Source organism: Rana temporaria, chromosome 13 (assembly GCF_905171775.1).
Source record: "Rana temporaria chromosome 13, aRanTem1.1, whole genome shotgun sequence".
Taxonomy (NCBI): domain Eukaryota; kingdom Metazoa; phylum Chordata; class Amphibia; order Anura; family Ranidae; genus Rana; species Rana temporaria.
The window spans coordinates 112,272,163-112,289,962 of record NC_053501.1 but is presented as its reverse complement, the minus strand read 5'-3'; the positions used below and the strand labels follow the sequence as shown (position 1 = coordinate 112,289,962).

At 44.5% G+C, this 17,800-nt stretch overlaps 1 protein-coding gene across 1 annotated transcript in view; it reads right to left on the bottom strand.

The window, feature by feature from the left end:
• VANGL2 (VANGL planar cell polarity protein 2) overlaps positions 1-17,800 on the bottom strand; it is a 132,071-nt gene continuing 114,271 nt past the window's right edge. The window contains exons 6-9 of the mRNA XM_040333050.1: positions 13,168-13,304; positions 8,996-9,131; positions 4,741-4,972; positions 1-1,233 (exon numbers count right to left, since the gene is read on the bottom strand). Of these exons, the coding sequence (XP_040188984.1) occupies positions 973-1,233; positions 4,741-4,972; positions 8,996-9,131; positions 13,168-13,304 (766 nt within the window). The 3' untranslated portion in view covers positions 1-972. The remainder of the gene's footprint in view (positions 1,234-4,740; positions 4,973-8,995; positions 9,132-13,167; positions 13,305-17,800) is intronic.

Sequence of the window (17,800 nt, the reverse complement as noted above, 5' to 3'; positions counted from 1 at the left end):
CCCCTCAATTGAAAAACTTGACAGGTTCATTCTACTAGTGTATTCAGACCCCTCCCCCCTTTTTAAAAAAAATGGCAATATATTTCTTCAATTAAAAAAAAAAAAATGTTAAAATCAGGGATGGACATTTACAGAATTAAAGTTACAATTTTGTACAAACTTTTGAAAAACAACAAAAAAAAAAAAAAAAAAAAAAGACAGCGCCACAGTTTAGTGGTTTTCCGAGAACTGTCTGAACATACAAAACCTTTCAGCTCTATGAGAATTCCTCGCCCACCCAAGCCAGGTTGGCAATTCTGATGGTTGGTGGGACCCTTTTTTACGAACTAAGCCACTTTTTTTTGTCTGGTGTCGGAAAAGCTTGTGAGCTGAAGCTTCAAAAAAAATGTTCTCCACAGTTAAAGACGGGAAAGCACCAGGGATGGACAGTAGAAAAAGCCTCAGCTGATAGCCCTTAAAATTTGGCACCAAAACGTGAATCTGTTTATGGCCTCGGCTGGTGGAAATGGTTGAAGAAGGGTCCTCCTGAAAAGGTCCTCCTAAAAAGGTCCTCCTGAAGCACTCAGAGTAAACGTGGTCCATTGTTCTAAGTCTCAGCGGATGAAGAGTCGTTGATCTTTAATTATTGCCGAGATGGTGGGAACAAAAAGGAACCGAAAGCTCTGGAAAAAAAACAGAGTCAATAAGCGCCCTGATCACTGGAAGAATGGATTTGTAGCAAAAAAAATGGAAGTTTTGATGGGTCTTCAGTTCAAAAAAACAAGTTTATGAACAATGGACGTTCGAGTAGAAACAATGGTTGAGGTTTGGTGCACGCCAAAAAAAAAAGTCAGGTTGATTTTGCCATAAGGTCAAAACAGCACAGACCCCAATAAAATAAAAAAGCCACCGAGGAAGAAAAGATGAACAACCATGTACACCTTAACTTTGTATCCCTTCTGTGAGTTTGAAGGTCCAAGGGGGGGGGGGGTTTCAAACTGAAGTCTCTGACTGAAGCCTCATCACGAATTTATGAGATTTGGGGTCCACAAATTCCTCAGAGAGCTTAAAGAAAGGAATCTTTTTGGTGCTGACTACCAAGCTGAAGTCTTGCCTCTTCAAGACGAACACAACGCCATCTTTCAATCCATTGGTTACCGGCTCCTCGCTCACCAAAGTCCACTGCTTGGCTAGCCAGCGGTCTTTGTGATATTGGATGGTGGGACCGGGGCCTAAATACCGCTCTAGAAAGGCCTGTAGGGTTAGAAAAAAAAAAGAAAGAAACTCAGACATGAGTAGAAGGAATTTAGCTCTACATAGTGTGTGTGAATATATATAGTATTTTTTAGCGTTTAATATACAAAATAACAGAAAAAAAAAAAAAGAAGGCCACTTTAAAAGAATGAACTGAAAGCACATGTATATATTTCATTGCTACATTTAAAATATTTCTTTCAATCCTTTGAATTTGCTATAAAAAAAAATGAAAATATAAATAAAAAAATGAAAATATAAATAAATAAAAAAATTAAATAAAAAAATTAATAAAAAAAATTATATATATATATATATTTATATTATATATATATTTTCAATCCTTTAAATTTCCGTATCGGCCTAAACTGAGGAAAACAAATTTGTTTTTATATGTTTTTCGGGGATATTTATTATAGAAAAAAATATTGCATTATTTTCAAAATTGTCGCTCTATTTTTGTTTATAGCGCAAAATATAAAAACCGCAGAGGTGATCAAATACCACCAAAAGAAAGCTCTATTTGTGGGGAAAAAAGGACGCCAATTTTGTTTGGGAGCCACGTCGCACGACCGCGCAATTGTCAGTTAAAGCGACGCAGTGCCGAATCGCAAAAACTGGCCCGGTCCTTTACCTGCCTTAAGGTCCAGGTCTTAAGTGGTTAAAAAAAAAAAAAAAATACACAAAAAAAAAAACCCATCTCAAAATGGAACCATGGTTGAATAAAAATGTATACATTTTTTGGGGGATTCAAGTTAAGGACTCCTAAGAAATCTAAAATGTGCAGGAGCAACCCAATGCGCGTTGCTAGGGGGGTGTGGGGGGTGCGGTCCGCACCGGGTGACACCCTCTAGAGGGGTGACACCATCCCGTTTTATTTTTTTTATAGCCGACATGCCCAGCCTGCCCTGTGCCACCCCAGCCTGCCCTGTGCCACCCCCAAACAGCCCTGTACCACCCCAGCCTGCCCTGTGCCACAACAGCCTGCCCTGTACCATCCCAAACTTTCCCATGCCACCCCAACTTGCCCTGTACCACCCCAATCTGCCCTATGCCACCATAACTTGCCCTATACCACCCCAACCTGCCCAATGCCACCCTAACTTGCCCTGTACCACCCTAACTTGCACTATACCACCCCAACCTGCCCTGTACCACCCTAACTTGCCCTATACCACCCCAGCCTGCCCTATGCAACCCTAACTTGCCCTATACCACCCCCAAACTACCCTATATCACCCCAACATGCCCTATACCACCTTAACCTGTCCTATACCACCCCACTACACCAACCTGCCACTATACCACTCTATACTACCCTAACCTGCCACTATACTGCCCTACACTATCATTTACAGGGGCTGGTTTGGGGTGCGCCCCGTGCCCGTGCGCTGCCTGCTTGGTGCTGGGCAGCCTAGACAGAGGGGAGGTGACACCATGTTTTACCGCACCGGGTGACACCAACCCTAGTGAGGCCACTGGTGGTAACCCGTGCGCTTGGGCGTGAATAGGTCTTTAGTGAATTGATCCCTATACAACCACTGCCCCTGTTCTAATGCCTACCCCCACTGCACATAGACGCACAATGATACACAATTCTGGACACATTTGTATTCTCTATGCAGCGGCTAAAAAGATAAAAAATTTAATTGTAATGACAGGAAAAGCCAAACAAGAGTTAAAGACCAAGCTCATTCCAAAGAGAGGAATGGCAGTAATTTGGCAATAAGCAGTCTGTTGACACACAAGAGGAGCATTTATGATCGTCACAATGACCCATTAAAAAGGTCTTCGTGCCGCTCCTGGTCGTACATTAAAGGCTTCAGGGTGTGATCGACACATCTGCTCAGCACAGGACAAAGCCATGGCAGAGAAGCCGCAATTAAATATAAATGAGCGGCATAAATATTTCAAGGCGTATGAGCGCAAGGTACAGTAACGGCTGGTTAAGTGAAACCAATACCCCAGCGCTGTGGGTAGGAGCTAAAAGCTGCAATACACCTAGTACACACTAGATGGCAGACTTGTGATTTTTATGATAAAAAGGTGAACAAAAAGGCAAAAAAAAAAAAAAAAAAAAAAAAAAAACACTGCATATCATATTACAAGCGGAAAATTTACAGCTGAACCGGGACTGGGTGTAAACCGCAGTTTAACAAGTCACCCTACATGGGATTAACACCTCTGTTGGAAACGTTTCACAGGCTCCATCACAAATAAACAGCGAAGGATCCAGTAACGTGAGAGTCTAGTTTTGGGCCCTATTTGGAAACAAAACTACAACAGCCGGCTAAAACGACAGTGGCTATAAATAGAAAGGTAAATAAACAGGCGCTAAATAAAACAGGATTACATATTCATAATATGGGAGTATAACTGTAAAGTAGAATGGCATCTTGACATCTTGGGGTCCCCAGGGCAATAGCACCCCGACAACCAGGGGTCCCCAGGACCAAGGTACCCTGACACCAGGGGCAATCAGGAAAACGAAACCATGGCACCCAGTAGTCCCTGGGACAACAAGATCTGAGGGTCTCAGAACAATGGCACCCTGATGCTTGGGGGTTCCCAAAATAGATCCCCGACACTTGTGTAAAAGCACAATAGCACCCCAAAACTTAGGAATGAGAGCACAATGACATGTTGACACTTTAAGGGCCTAGAGCAAAGGGCCAGTTTATTGTCCTTCAGACTCTAGGAGGGCCAATTATGGCCAGCAGGATTGGAAAGTTTCCTGGCATCAGTGCGAGTAAGCATTGCCACATTTGGTATTAGTGGGAGGAATACTGCCCAGTCCTTGGTATCATAGGGAGGAATAGTACCCCATTTTTGGGGGTCGGTGGGAGAAATGGTGCCCCATTGCTGTTGTCAGGTGGCAGACCTGCCTCACCCACAAATGCACGCAAGGAAAGGCTCCTCAATACTTATGCGAGAAAATAAAACACTACACCCCCCATCGCACTCTCCAATCATCAAACCAAAACCTCCTCTACATCCCCAAGTCCAATTACAAATTAAAGGGAGAACGAAGATTTGCAGTCCAAGGACCACGGCTATGGAACGCTCTACCGACGGACATCCGCATGGAAGAAAACCATTGGGCCTTCAGGAAAAAAATTTTAAGACCCACCTCTTCTGAAGGATAAGGAAGACAACGGATGGAACAAGCGCCTTGAGGTGATTTAGTTCACATGTGTAGCGCTATACAAGTTATTCACTCACTCACTCGCAGAATAGGGTCTCATAAGTGGGAGGAATAGTGTCCAAAGGCCCAGAAAAACACAAGCAGTGGCCCACACCCAGCCCTCGGGCCACAGTTTGGAGACCACTGGCCTAGAACAATGGCACCTTGACAGTTGAGGGTCCTAGCACAAAATCTCTCTTGTTACTTGGTGCAGCACAATGGTACCCCGATACTGCCGGTAACGGCACAATGGCACTCCAACATGAGATATTAAAGCAGAAACATTTTCTTAGCACCACAATGAGGAAAATATCTCCACTAACCTTTGGCGTCATATCATGAGTGATACAGAACTCCAGGTGTTGAAGAATGCTCTCCATCGTGTGGTACGGTTGCTGTTTCGTCGTGCGCAGGTATTTCTGCATGGCTCTAGCCATGGAAGCGAAGATAGCCTGGGCAGCCTCTCGGGGATCCATGATCTCACGTGGGTTTTTCTGGTCTTCTTCCTGGAGACGTTTGATGTGGGTGAAGGCTTCTTCTACAGCCACCACCAACCTAGGAGGACATCAGCCAAGTTAGTAAACGATGAGCAACTCAACTGAATTATCCAACAGAAAAGCAAAAGGCAAGATCTTCGTACTAGACTTTCAGCTTTTGGACCATACCATTTCCTAGCAAGAGGCAACAGTGTTAAAAATCTGACACCATATGGTATTGGCAAGAACCTGTACAGGTCTTAAACTATCTCGGTTTTCCTTTAGAACCACCCTGGATCCTAGGTCAAGGCTGTAAACAAGGCTTTCTAAAGATCTGGCACATTATGGTGTTGGCAAGAATCTGTTCAAGTCCTCAAAACAATTTGAGTGTTCCAAAAGAACCACCATGGATCCCAGGCCAAGGCTATATATGGGGCTTGCTAAAGATCTGGCACCTTATGGTGTTGACAAGGGCCTATGTAGGTCTTCAAAGCAAGCTCAGTGTCCCTAGAGAACTACATTGGAGTCTAGGCGGTTTATGGGGTTTGCTAAAGATCTGGCATCTTATGGTGTTGGCAAGGGCCTATGTATGTTTTTTAAAGGAATCTCTGTGTCCCTACATAGGCCCTTGCCAACACCATAAGATGCCAGATCTTTAGCAAACCCCATAAACCGCCTAGACTCCAATGTAGTTCTCTAGGGACACAGAGATTGCTTTAAAAAACATAGAGAAGTACATTGGAGTCTAGGTCAAGGCGGTTAATGGGGTTTGCTTAAGACCTGGCACCTTATGGTGTTGGCAAGAACCTGTATAGGCCTTCAAAACAATCTGTGTCCCTAAAGAACCACCTTGGGTCAGGGGCCAAGGCTGTGTAGCGCCCCCTTACTTTCAGTATGGGCACTACGCTAAAGTTAGTAAGAATGGGAGGGTTAGTTTACTCCCATTCATAATTTGTTTAAATTTGGCTGCCGTCAACTCAGAACAGTCCTGTAGGTCAGTCTGCGCCCCAGGGGTGTGTGTTACCACCCCTGGGCGACAGTTGGCGCTTGAGGGGTCCTGACAGGCCACCTTTCCCAGCAGTCAATCAGAGGAGCTGGGAGGGGGTATATCTGGGGCAGCGGCCATTGTTCTGCCTGTTCTATGCAGGGCCCGAGTTCCAGGTGCGGTATCCACCTTCAGGGTACGCACATCCATGGGCCCCGCCACCTTGGTCTATTTTACTGAGGTTGCGCACCATGCGGAGCCTCATACTAATGCTGAAAGGGGCCCCAGCGGCTTGCTGGGTTCCAAAACCTTCTATTGAGAGGATCCTAAGCCGGGAGCTGTGCGATGGGTATCGGCCCAGGGAGAACCTAGAGCTAGAGGTTGTCCGGGAGGCTTAGACGAACCATCGGGGATCCAGTCACCACACTGCATGACAGGTATGCTTAAGGCTGTGAATTGGTGACATCGTTTGAACTAACTGGGAGGATTCGCTCACCCTAATCCTTGTATCTTAAATTGTTAAGCCTGTGGCAGAGGCATTTTTCCTCCCAGTGATTTGCAAGTGGCGCTCCGGCTGCCAGGCATGTCAATACCGCCTGTCCGGGGGGCACTTTACCCACCCTGACTTAAGGTGGCGACGGATGGAACTTGATTACTACCGAGAGTAGGCTTGCTCTCTTTCATATCCAAGGCCTGATACTAAAGTTCTCTCCCTGCTCATCAACCTTTCTCTATTGTGTGCCATGTGGATGTTGGCCGTGTTGGGCCTTGGAATAAAGCATTGAAAACTTATTTGATGTCTGGACACTTGCTCTGTATTCACACAAGTATCACCCCTAGACCAAGCCAAGAGGGTAACTTAATGTGCCGATCCCAAACTAATCAGCGGCTCCTTCGGGGTGAGCGCTACAGCTGTATATAAGGCTTTCTAAAGATCAGGCTCATTATGGTGTTTGCAATAACCTGTGTAGGTCTTCAAAATAAACTTAGTGTCCCTACAGAACCAATTTGGGTCATGGGTCAGGACTGAGGTTTGCCAAGGATCTGGCACCTTATGGTGTTGGCAAAGGCCTAGGCATTAAAAAATGTCAGTGTCCCTATAGAACCCCCTTAGGTCATATGTCAAGACTGTGTAAAGGACTTGATTGCCCAAGTCGAGATTTAACTACTCCTATACCAAGACCCACCCCATCATCCAACTTTGCTGGTCTAAAGTTCTGGAATTTGACAGTTGAAGGACAAGAGGTAACAGCAATAGGATCCCATATTTACAAGGGAAAATGGGGAGTGGTGGTGCAATCACATGTGTTTGGTGTGATCACATGGGCTTGCCTCCACCATGTCTACAAGCGCGCTGGGTGACCATCCATTCTTTCAACTAATGTTAATTTACACAAAGCACAACCGGCACCGTTTACTTTCATAAAAAAAAAACACACCAACGAGAACCTGATGAAAGATTTGCTCAATTTTTGTTGTTGGCGTCGGCCATTATTGTAAACGAGAGTGACATTTATCTACCCCGGGATTATCACTAACAGGAGGATGATGACAGTTGTCTCCCGCAGGCCCGCACAAGTCCTAGAATTGCTGCCACTGCTGTAGGAACGCAATGACATCTCTTCATCACAGGGGAGAAGAGAGCGAATTAACAATAATGATTAAAGGATACAGGGATAATAATTCTTATATTCAAAGATGTGTGAAGGGGCTTAAACCGCTCACGCTCCCACTCCCACTCTATAAAAATTTTAATGAACCTTCTTTTGAGAAAAGCACCGAAAAGTTTTCATAGTTACTTGAGAGTGCCAACATTTTTCACCTATCTGTACTTGACAGCCATATTGGAAGACACACTGGAGTCAATGTTTCAAAGCCTAAAAAATTACTTTCAATATGTTTATTGATCTTTAACAGAACATACAGCAACATTCTGGTCTTTGGCCTACAAGGCCTGCTTTCTCAGTTACAGAACAAACGAAAACATTAATAATAAGGTTACAACGTTAGTTTGCCGTAAAGATCGTAGGTTGTATCTCAGACTAACAGATTCAAGTTGGGTAACTCCCTGGGACCTTGAGTACAGATCATTAGAAACCGAGTATGTGTTCCCCCTCTCCAGGGGGTTGTCCCATGGATACACCCCGTGAGCTACCGGTGCAACGTGCTGAGAGATTCCCTTGGGACCAGTAGGGGGGATCCGCCTACAGAACCCGGAAAGGTCTAGCCCGCAAGCCTAAAAAATGAAACGTGACCTTGTGCAAAGTCACAGGTTCTTTTTAATAATGACAAACCTTTGTTCTTGTGGGCAGCAGTGGAACAAAGAGTAAAGTGTAGAAGCTCTGCATAAGATCCAAGTCATAACCCATTCAGAAGGGAATGGCTCATTGACCCAAGGTCATTATTGGAGGACTATGTAGTGGTTGGAAGGGATGGAAGCCTGTTGAATTCATCAGAGCCAATTATCCTTTAACCTTTTATTTTTTGCCCATCAACAGATGTGCCAAGGCCCTAGTGTAGATCCCTGTGTATCCAACTCCGAAGGATTTACATGAGGCCTTGACTTTACTGTCCAAGTCAATATTTAGCCACACCTCTTCCTGCACTAATGTGCCACTGCCCTAGAGTATATCCCTGTGGATCCAACTCCAAAGGCTTTACATGGGGCCTGGACTATTGTCGAAGTCAAGATTTAGCCACACCTCTTCCTGCACAAAACCCCACCCCTAACATTTGTATGAGAAGCAGCAGATAAAACTTACATCAAGATATTCAAGCCCTCATATCTTCTAAAGCAGGGATTTCCAAACTTTCTAAACATAGGGCCAGTTTACCGTTCCTTAGACTTTAGAGGGGCCAGACTGTGGCCACCAGGAGTTGATCATCATTGATATCATTGGTAGGAATTGTGCCCCATTGTTGGTGCCAATGGGAGAAATTGTGCCCTTCATTGGTGTCTATGAATGAAATAGTGCCCCAAGGGCCAGATAAAAGCAAGCAAAGGGCCGCATCCGGTCCCTGGGCCGAAATTTGGTGGCCACTGTTCTAAAGCAAACGTTCAAACTCCCAATAACGTAGAGCAGACCTGCGCTCTCAGCGATAGCGGACCCATAGTACCTTGCTTTCCGCTTACGCACTCTCCGCTCATGCTCCGCCTCTTCATAGTAATACTCGTTGTGACTGTTGTCCCTCCTCCTGGCGGCTGCGGCTATTACTGCCCGAGACTGCCCTGTGGAGTTGTTAGTTGAGTTTTCTAGAGGAGGAAAAACAAGGAACATGTAGTGGTTAGATTAAATAATTATAGCGAATAGAGGACATATAGGAAAAGGGAAAAAAATTAAGAATTAGGTTGATGCACCCAAAAACAATGTACTATTGGAGGTGGTGTTCGATTGGTCGAGTCAGTTATTTTTTTTTTTTTTTAAAGAGATTACAGTGGTGATATTTTCACATCAGAGTTGCTGGCTGTTCTTATACACAGTGGAGTTTTGCATGTCCTGCCCTACCTTAGGGTGCCATTACTTTTGTGGTTGCAGTCTACCTATTCTGAAATGAATGAAAAAAAGCTAATGGAAAAGAGTGAGAACATCTCCTAGTGGCCAAATCAGGTGTGTAGACTCATGGACTTAAATCAGAGAGCTTTTACCAGGAGAAAAATATTTAAAAAAATATTTTTCCTGTTACGCTTGTACAGGCTCCTGAAGTATTCATAGTGACCAGTTGTGTGTTGCCCAGCAGGAGCTATACTGTGCTTGAAATATTACATGGAAGGTTTGGCCTTCCATAGACAGTGCAGGAGCAATAACTGCATGAAACGCTCAGCATCCCATAAACAGTGGAGATGCTATAGCTGCATGAAATGTTCAGCATCACAGACAGTGGAGATGCATTAGCTGCGTGAAATGATCAGCATTCTATAGACAGTGGAGATGCTATAGCTGCATTAAATTATTGGTATTTCATAGACCGTGCAGGCATCTATAGGAAGAGATATGCCTGCATGGATTGGACAGCATTTCATTGACCATGCAGGATTCTTGCAATATTAAATGCTCAGCATTCTGTAGACCGTGTAGGAGCTACAGCTGCATGAAATGACTAGCATTCCGCAGATCGTGTAGAAGCTATAGCTGCATGAAATGATTGGCATTCCGTAGACTGTGTAGGAGCTGTAGCTGCATAAAATGACTGGCATTCCATAGACCGTGTAGGAGCTACAGCTGCATGAAATGACTGGCATTCCATAGACCGTGTAGGAGCTATAGCTGCATGAAATGACTGGCATTCTGTAGACTGTGTAGGAGCTATATCTGCATGAAATGACTGGCATTCCGTAGACCACACAGGAGCTATAGCTACATGAAATGACTGGTATTCCGTAGACCGTGTAGGAGCTACAGCTGCATGAAATGCCTGGCATTCAGTAGACAGGAGCTACAGCTGCATGAAATGCCTGGCATTCAGTAGACTGTAGGAGCTACAGCTGCAGGAAATACCTGGCATTGCATAGACCGTGTAGGAGCTATAGCTGCATGGAATGACTGGCATTCCATAGACCAGGGTTTCTCAACTCCAGTCCTCAAGGCGCCCCAACAGGTCATGTTTTCAGGCTTTCCATTGTTTTGCATAGGTAATTTGATCAGTTTCACTGCCTTGTAATTACCACAGCTGTTTCATCTGAGGGAAATCCTGAAAACATGACCTGTTGGGGCGCCTTGAGGACTGGAGTTGAGAAACACTGCCATAGACCATGTAGGAGCTATAGCTGCATGAAATGACTGGCATTCCATAGACCGTGTAGGAGCTATTGCTGCATGGATTGGTTTCATATAGACAGCAGCCGTTTTAGCTGCATTAAATGCTCAGCATTCAGTAGGCCATGCACGTGCTATAGCTGCATAGAATGGTTAGCATTCTGTAGACTGTGCAGGAGCTATAGCTGCAGAAATTGGTCAGCATTACACATAGAGAGCAGGCGCTGTAGCTCCATTAAATTCTTAGCATTCCGTAGGCTTGCGCAGGAACTATATCGGCATAGAATAATCGCCATGCAGTAGACTATGCAGGAGCTATATTTGCATGAAATGCTTAGCAATAAAGGGGAGGAGATATAGCTGCATGGAACGCTCTGCATTTCACAAAGAGGCACACTTTAAAATCTAGGAAAGGTGAACAAATCCAAGAGCTATTTAATTTCATCGTCCTACATAGCCCCCACTCAAATTTTATATACAATTCAAAAAAAGTGGAGATTTCTTTATGAAAACTGCAAAATGCAAAAACACTAAGCGAGTCCTTCGATGGTTAAAAAAAAAAAAAAAAAAAAACACGTCTGCCCGCAGCCTTCACGTTTCGTTTGCAGCTCTTAGAGAAGCCAAACGAGGCCTCCATACAAAACGCAGACAGCAGCTTTGAAGTTTTTGACTTTCATAATTTAATATTCAGCTCGGTGCCCTAAAGGGAGAAAAAAAGGTTTCAAAGGAGGAGGTCTCAGCTAACCTTAATAATGGAAGGGGCCCCTCCTCCCGTGCGCTAGTTTTTATTATTTCACAGGGAACTGGAAGACAAGACAAGACTCATGCCTGTGTGTAGCTTGAAGAGTTATAGAGGTCATGGGAGCAAAGATGGTGGGAACTATTCTTGTCATCGCGAGGGTCTAAAAAGGAGGTTTGTGTCACCCATGACAACCAATCACTGCACTGTGAGCCCTAGCTGACTAAAAAGGGGGAGCTGGGTTTTGTATGAAAGGGGGATGCCTCCCTGTGGACAGCGGGTGGCCAAACATCTTCCAACCCCTTAGCAGCTTGGCGCTTCTGTGCGTGAGCACGTCGGGACGAGGCGATTTAAAAAAAAAATCAAAAAAAAAATCTTATTTAACTTTATTTTATTGATTTAAAAAATAAATAAAATTGGGTCACCTTTAGTCCTATTACAAGGAATGTAAACATCCCTTGTAATAGAAAAAAAGCATAACAGGACCTCTTAAATATGAGGTCAAAGATGCATTAGATCTCATAATTGGACTAAAATGCAATATAAATATATATATATATATATAAAATAAATAATGGCCCTTGGGCAGAAGTGACGTTTTGACGTCGCTTCCGCCCTGCTATGGTATGGAGACGGTATGGTATGGAGACGGGTGGGGGCCATCTTGCCCTCATTCATATCCATACCCAGCAATGTGAAGGACCCGATCACCTCCGCCACTCCCGACTGCTCCGGTAAGTGGCGGGAGGGGGGCCGCCACAGAGACCACCATTATCGGAAACGAGACCGCCCACTGAAAAGATGGAAACCTTGGCTGTGGCAGCAGCTGCTGCCGTTACCGAGATATCCATCTTTAAAGTGCCGATGTATATATACAGTGGGCGGTCGTGAAGTGGATATGACCTTTTTTCAGTCCACATCATTAAATCCTAAACTCATCCCTAACGAGCAGCCAAGAACTGGCAGGTAAACATGGGGGAAAGGCTTAGAGCTCCATCTACTGGGAGGTGATACAATTGCTTAATTTCTTGACAAAAAGTTAATAAGTACTGTTGCATAGTTGGGGTTTAACGCAAACCCATCCCCTTCCCGTGTTTGGCAAAGGTTGGTTTAGCTGTAGGAACCACAGACTACTCTGAAGAAATCTCACCACTGCAATCTCAGAGATATGAAGAACAACTGGGTGATTATCTACGTTTTCTCCACTAGGGAGGTATAGGAGGACGATAAGGCATATAAAAGATAAATGGTCAAAAAACCCAACTCCAGCCAAGATTTGAAGCACACGAACATCAGTAATGTTCTAAATGCTGTCTATGTCTCCACTGAAATGTCTTCTTTCTTCCAACCACCAGGAAAGGTAGTGAGGACAAATCTCCCTCATGGTGACACAGACAGCATTACAATCCTAAGAGAAATTTTAAACTTTCCATGTTTTTCGAAAAAATGTAGACTAAGAAGCAAGAGCTGTTCCCATTGAGCGGAAGTCCCTCACGTCCATTTTTTTTGGATATCTATGAAACAGGAAGTGGGGAGATTTTCCCTCACGTGTCCATCAAATAGATTAAAAGTGGGGGAAAATCTCCCAAATGGAGGCACAATTGAAAGTTGATTGAGGTTCTAACACTTTGACACCATCTGGAGTTGGGTATTAACAACAGTAGAGGACAGCCCCGAGAGAGGTCAGAAAACACAAGCCATGTAAACAAGGTTCTTGACAGGGAAGAGACAACAGGTGAAGACAAAGTGGAGAAGACCGAAGAGACCCAGGAACAGTATCATGATCATCGTCTCACCCTCTCCAAGCGAGTAGACCTTGAATCCAGACATTTTCTTGCTCAGGATGGATTTTGGCAGGTTCAGGAGGGCAGGGTTGTAGACGGGGAAGTCGTGATAATAATTTTCCAAAATCCATACAGCGACTCGCTGGATACTGTGAGTAGAACAGACAGGGACGGGTGGGGAGGAAGAGACGGTAAATTAACAAGTGTGCCAAAAAAGGGGGGGGGGAGGAGAAGACACAAGGGGAAAACAGGAGGAACATGGGAACAAAGGCCGTGAATAAACCAGACTGACAATACAGAAAAATCTAGCAGAACAAAGATGGCTGCCGTAGAGCTGGGAGACAAACATGGCCACCATAGAGGTGGAAAAATACAGTCCAACATTTTTCCAAATTGTTTCTAAAACTCATAGTTCCCTGAACCTTCTCAGTGTTCTTCCCAAAGAGGACCTATTAATACTCTTAATCTTCTCACCAAAAAGAGAACCTATTAATACGGATCCTCAAGGTTTTCACCAAAGAGGACCTATTAATACGGATCCTCAAGGTTTTCACCAAAGAGGACCCATTAATACGGATCCTCAAAAGAGGACCCATTAATACGGATCCTCAAAAGAGGACCCATTAATACGGATCCTCAAAAGAGGACCCATTAATACGGATCCTCAAAAGAGGACCCATTAATACGGATCCTCAAAAGAGGACCCATTAATACGGATCCTCAAAAGAGGACCCATTAATACGGATCCTCAAAAGAGGACCCATTAATACGGATCCTCAAAAGAGGACCCATTAATACGGATCCTCAAAAGAGGACCCATTAATACGGATCCTCAAAAGAGGACCCATTAATACGGATCCTCAAAAGAGGACCCATTAATACGGATCCTCAAAAGAGGACCTATTAATAAGGATCCTCAAAAGAGGACCTATTAATACGGATCCTCAAAAGAGGACCTATTAATACGGATCCTCAAAAGAGGACCTATTAATACGGATCCTCAAAAGAGGACCTATTAATACGGATCCTCAAAAGAGGACCTATTAATACGGATCCTCAAAAGAGGACCTATTAATACGGATCTCAAGGTTTTCACCAAAAAAGACCCATTAATATGGTTCTCACCAAAGAGGACCCATTAACAAGGATCTCACCTAAGAGGACCCATTAAACAAGGATCTCACCTAGGAAGACCCATTAACAAGGATCTCACCTAGGAAGACCCATTAACAAGGATCTCACCTAGGAAGACCCATTAACAAGGATCTCACCTAGGAAGACCCATTAACAAGGATCTCACCTAAGAGGACCCATTAACAAGGATCTCACCTAGGAAGACCCATTAACAAGGATCTCACCTAAGAGGACCCATTAACAAGGATCTCACCTAAGAGGACCCATTAACAAGGATCTCACCTAAGAGGACCCATTAACAAGGATCTCACCTAGGAAGACCCATTAACAAGGATCTCACCTAGGAAGACCCATTAACAAGGATCTCACCTAAGAGGACCCATTAACAAGGATCTTACCCAAGAGGACCCATTAAACAAGGATCTCACCTAGGAAGACCCATTAACAAGGATCTCACCTAAGAGGACCCATTAAACAAGGATCTCAAAGAGGACCTATTAATACAGATCTCACCAAACGAGGTCCTATTAATACGGTTCTCACCAAAGAAACACAATTTATTTACGTCATTTACGTTAGGCTTTTTCGGCGTAAGGTTGCTCCTGCTATTAGGTGGCGCAGCCAATGTTAAGTATGGACGTCGTTCCCGCTTCGACATTTGAATTTATTACGTCGTTTGCGTAAGTCGTTCGCGAATAGGGCTGGACGTAATTTACGTTCACGTCGAAAGCAATGACGATTTGCGTCGGAATTTCGAGCATGCGCACTGGGATTTTTTCACCAACGGCGCATGCGCCGTTCGTAAAAAACGTAAAATATGCGGGGTCAACCCAATTTAAATAAAACGCGCCCCCCTCAACATCATTTGAATGACGCGCGCTTACGCCGGCCCCATTTACGCTACGCCGCCGTAAGTTAGGAGGCAAGTGCTTTGTGAATACACCACTTGCCTCTCAAACTTACGGCGGCGCAGCGTAAATACGATACGCTGCGCCTCCGTAAGAAGGGGCGCAGCTACCTAAATCCAGCCCAGTGTGTTTACAAAATAGGGTATAGTTTTTATTTTATTTTTTTATAAAAATGCAATAAAAACAACTACTACTAATGGTGGCAAACAGCGATTTTTTCCGTGACCGCGACATTATGGCGGACACTTTGGACGATTTTGACACATTTTTGGGACCATTGTCATTTTCACAGCAAAAAATGCTATAAAAAAATGCACCGATTACTGTGAAAATGACAATTGCTGTTTGGGAGTTAACCACTAGGGGGCGCTGAAGGGGTCAAGTGTGACCTCATGTGTGTTTTTAACTTTAGGGGGGCGGGGCTGGACGTGCGACGTCATTGATCGTGCTTCCCTATATCAGGGAACAGACGATCAATGACAGCGCCACAGAGAAGAACAGGGAAGCTGTGTTTACACTCACCTCTCACCGTTCTTCAGCTCCGGGGACCGATCACGGGACTCCAGCGGCGATCGGGTCCCGCGGTCACGGAGCTTCGGACCACGGCTGGGCACTTAAAGAGGACGTACAAGTACATGCTTGTGCCCAGCCGTGCCAAGTTGGAAAAACAGTTTTTTTCTACATGCCGAAAAATGTCGTCTTTTTTCATGCCGCAAAATGATCGCGTGTACGCGGCATTACACTTGTGGTCATTGGGAAGAACTACCCCCTTACAGATAGCTAAAAAGATAATGGAGGTCAGTGGGAACTTATCTGGAAAGGAGAAATTATTTATTGCTCAAGAAACCCCTAGCAATCTCTGGAGGAACCCTAGGAGTTCCATGGAACCCTGTTTGAGAAACCTTGCAATAGACACGGCGCAGAGCCTATTATTTCTATAAAGCAATCCCAATCTGGGCATCATGAAATCAGCAAAGCACAACCATTGTGTAGCACAACTAAGCAGGAAGCAGAGACTGCATATATAAATTAGGAGAGGTCTGGTTTCCATGTAGGAAGATCAATTACAAATAGACATGTGCACTGCCGAAAAATGTGTTCATTTTCCTTTCATTTGTTTAGCTTTTTTCGGAAATGTAAAAAAATTCGGAAATTTCGAAATTAACGAAATTGTAAAAAAACAAATTCGGAACTAAACAAATTGCACATGTCCAATTACAAATGAGGTTTTCTGACAACAACCAAAATGTACATCAAAGAGATTATACTCGCATACATATATGAAAACCTTAAACTCCACCCATTTTCCCCCCAACGCTCATTGTTTTACAAGCAGTGTACTCCGGGAATGCCCCGATTAATATTCCAGTACAGGTCTGACATAAAAACAAACATCATAATGCCTGAAGCTCGTCAAATCTCAGCTGCAGTTGCCATGGGAACAATCGTATACATCCCATGGCCTTTGTAGTAAAAAAAAAAAATCTGCATGAATAAAAAAAAAAAAGCAGATTTGCAAATACCTTCAGACAATTCAAGCAGTTGCAATGTCCACTGACTACCGGTAAAGAATAATAAAAAGCATAAGAATACTACATTGGTTACTCCTTCATTTATTTGCTCAACTCCTTTTACGAGGCACCCGTCTCTTGATATCGTAATGAGATTGCATCTCTTTTTAGATGTTTTGACTCCTCCTGAAGAAGCGACACGTCGCGAAACATGTAGAGGACCACGTCTGTACCTACATATTTGTGTTTCCACCTACCAGTTGGGTTCCATGTTTAAGTGTTAACTTAAAGTGGAGGTTACTTACCTTTATATCCGGATTTTGTCCAGGGCTTCCACGTTCTGAGGACTCCGGGACTGGGCGTTCCTATTCCTGCCTTTAGGCTTCCGATGCTTGCGGGACTGGGCGTTCCTATCCTTTCGTTGGATGATGGACGGCTTGTGAAACAGGTGACCTGTCGCACAACGCGCGTCACCAGATTTCCGGAAATACCCGAGATAAGAGTCGGCACTATACGGCGCCTGCCGTGTAGAGCTGACTGCGCAGGCGCCGTATAGTGCCGACTCGCAGCTCGGCTCTTTCCCGACGTCTGGTGACGCGCAGTGTGCGACAGGTCACCTGTTTCACAAGACGTCAATCATCGAACGGAAGGATAGGAACGCCCAGTCCCGCAGTCATCGGAATCCGCAAGCCCTGGACAACATCAGGATATAAAAAGGTATGTACCGAGAAAAAAAAAAAAAGCCGAAATGTAATGTCCTTAACATGCTGGATCTGCTAGATGCAATTAAAATTTTTATTTTTTTGGGTGAACCCCCGCTTTATGAAAACAATAATAGAATTGTTTTAGAGCCGGTTTCACACTCCCGCAGCATGACTTCGGGGGCGACTCTGCAAGTCGTCCTGAGGACGACTTCAGAGGCGACCAGCAAAACGACTTCTGTATAGAAGTCAACGCAGGTCGCCCCAAGCCGCCCCCCGAAGTCATGCAGCAACCTTTTTCAAAGTCGGAGCGACTTGTGTCGCTCCTATTAGAATGGTTCCATTGCATTGCTGAGCCGCCGGACGAGTCGCCCCAGTGTGAACCGGCTCT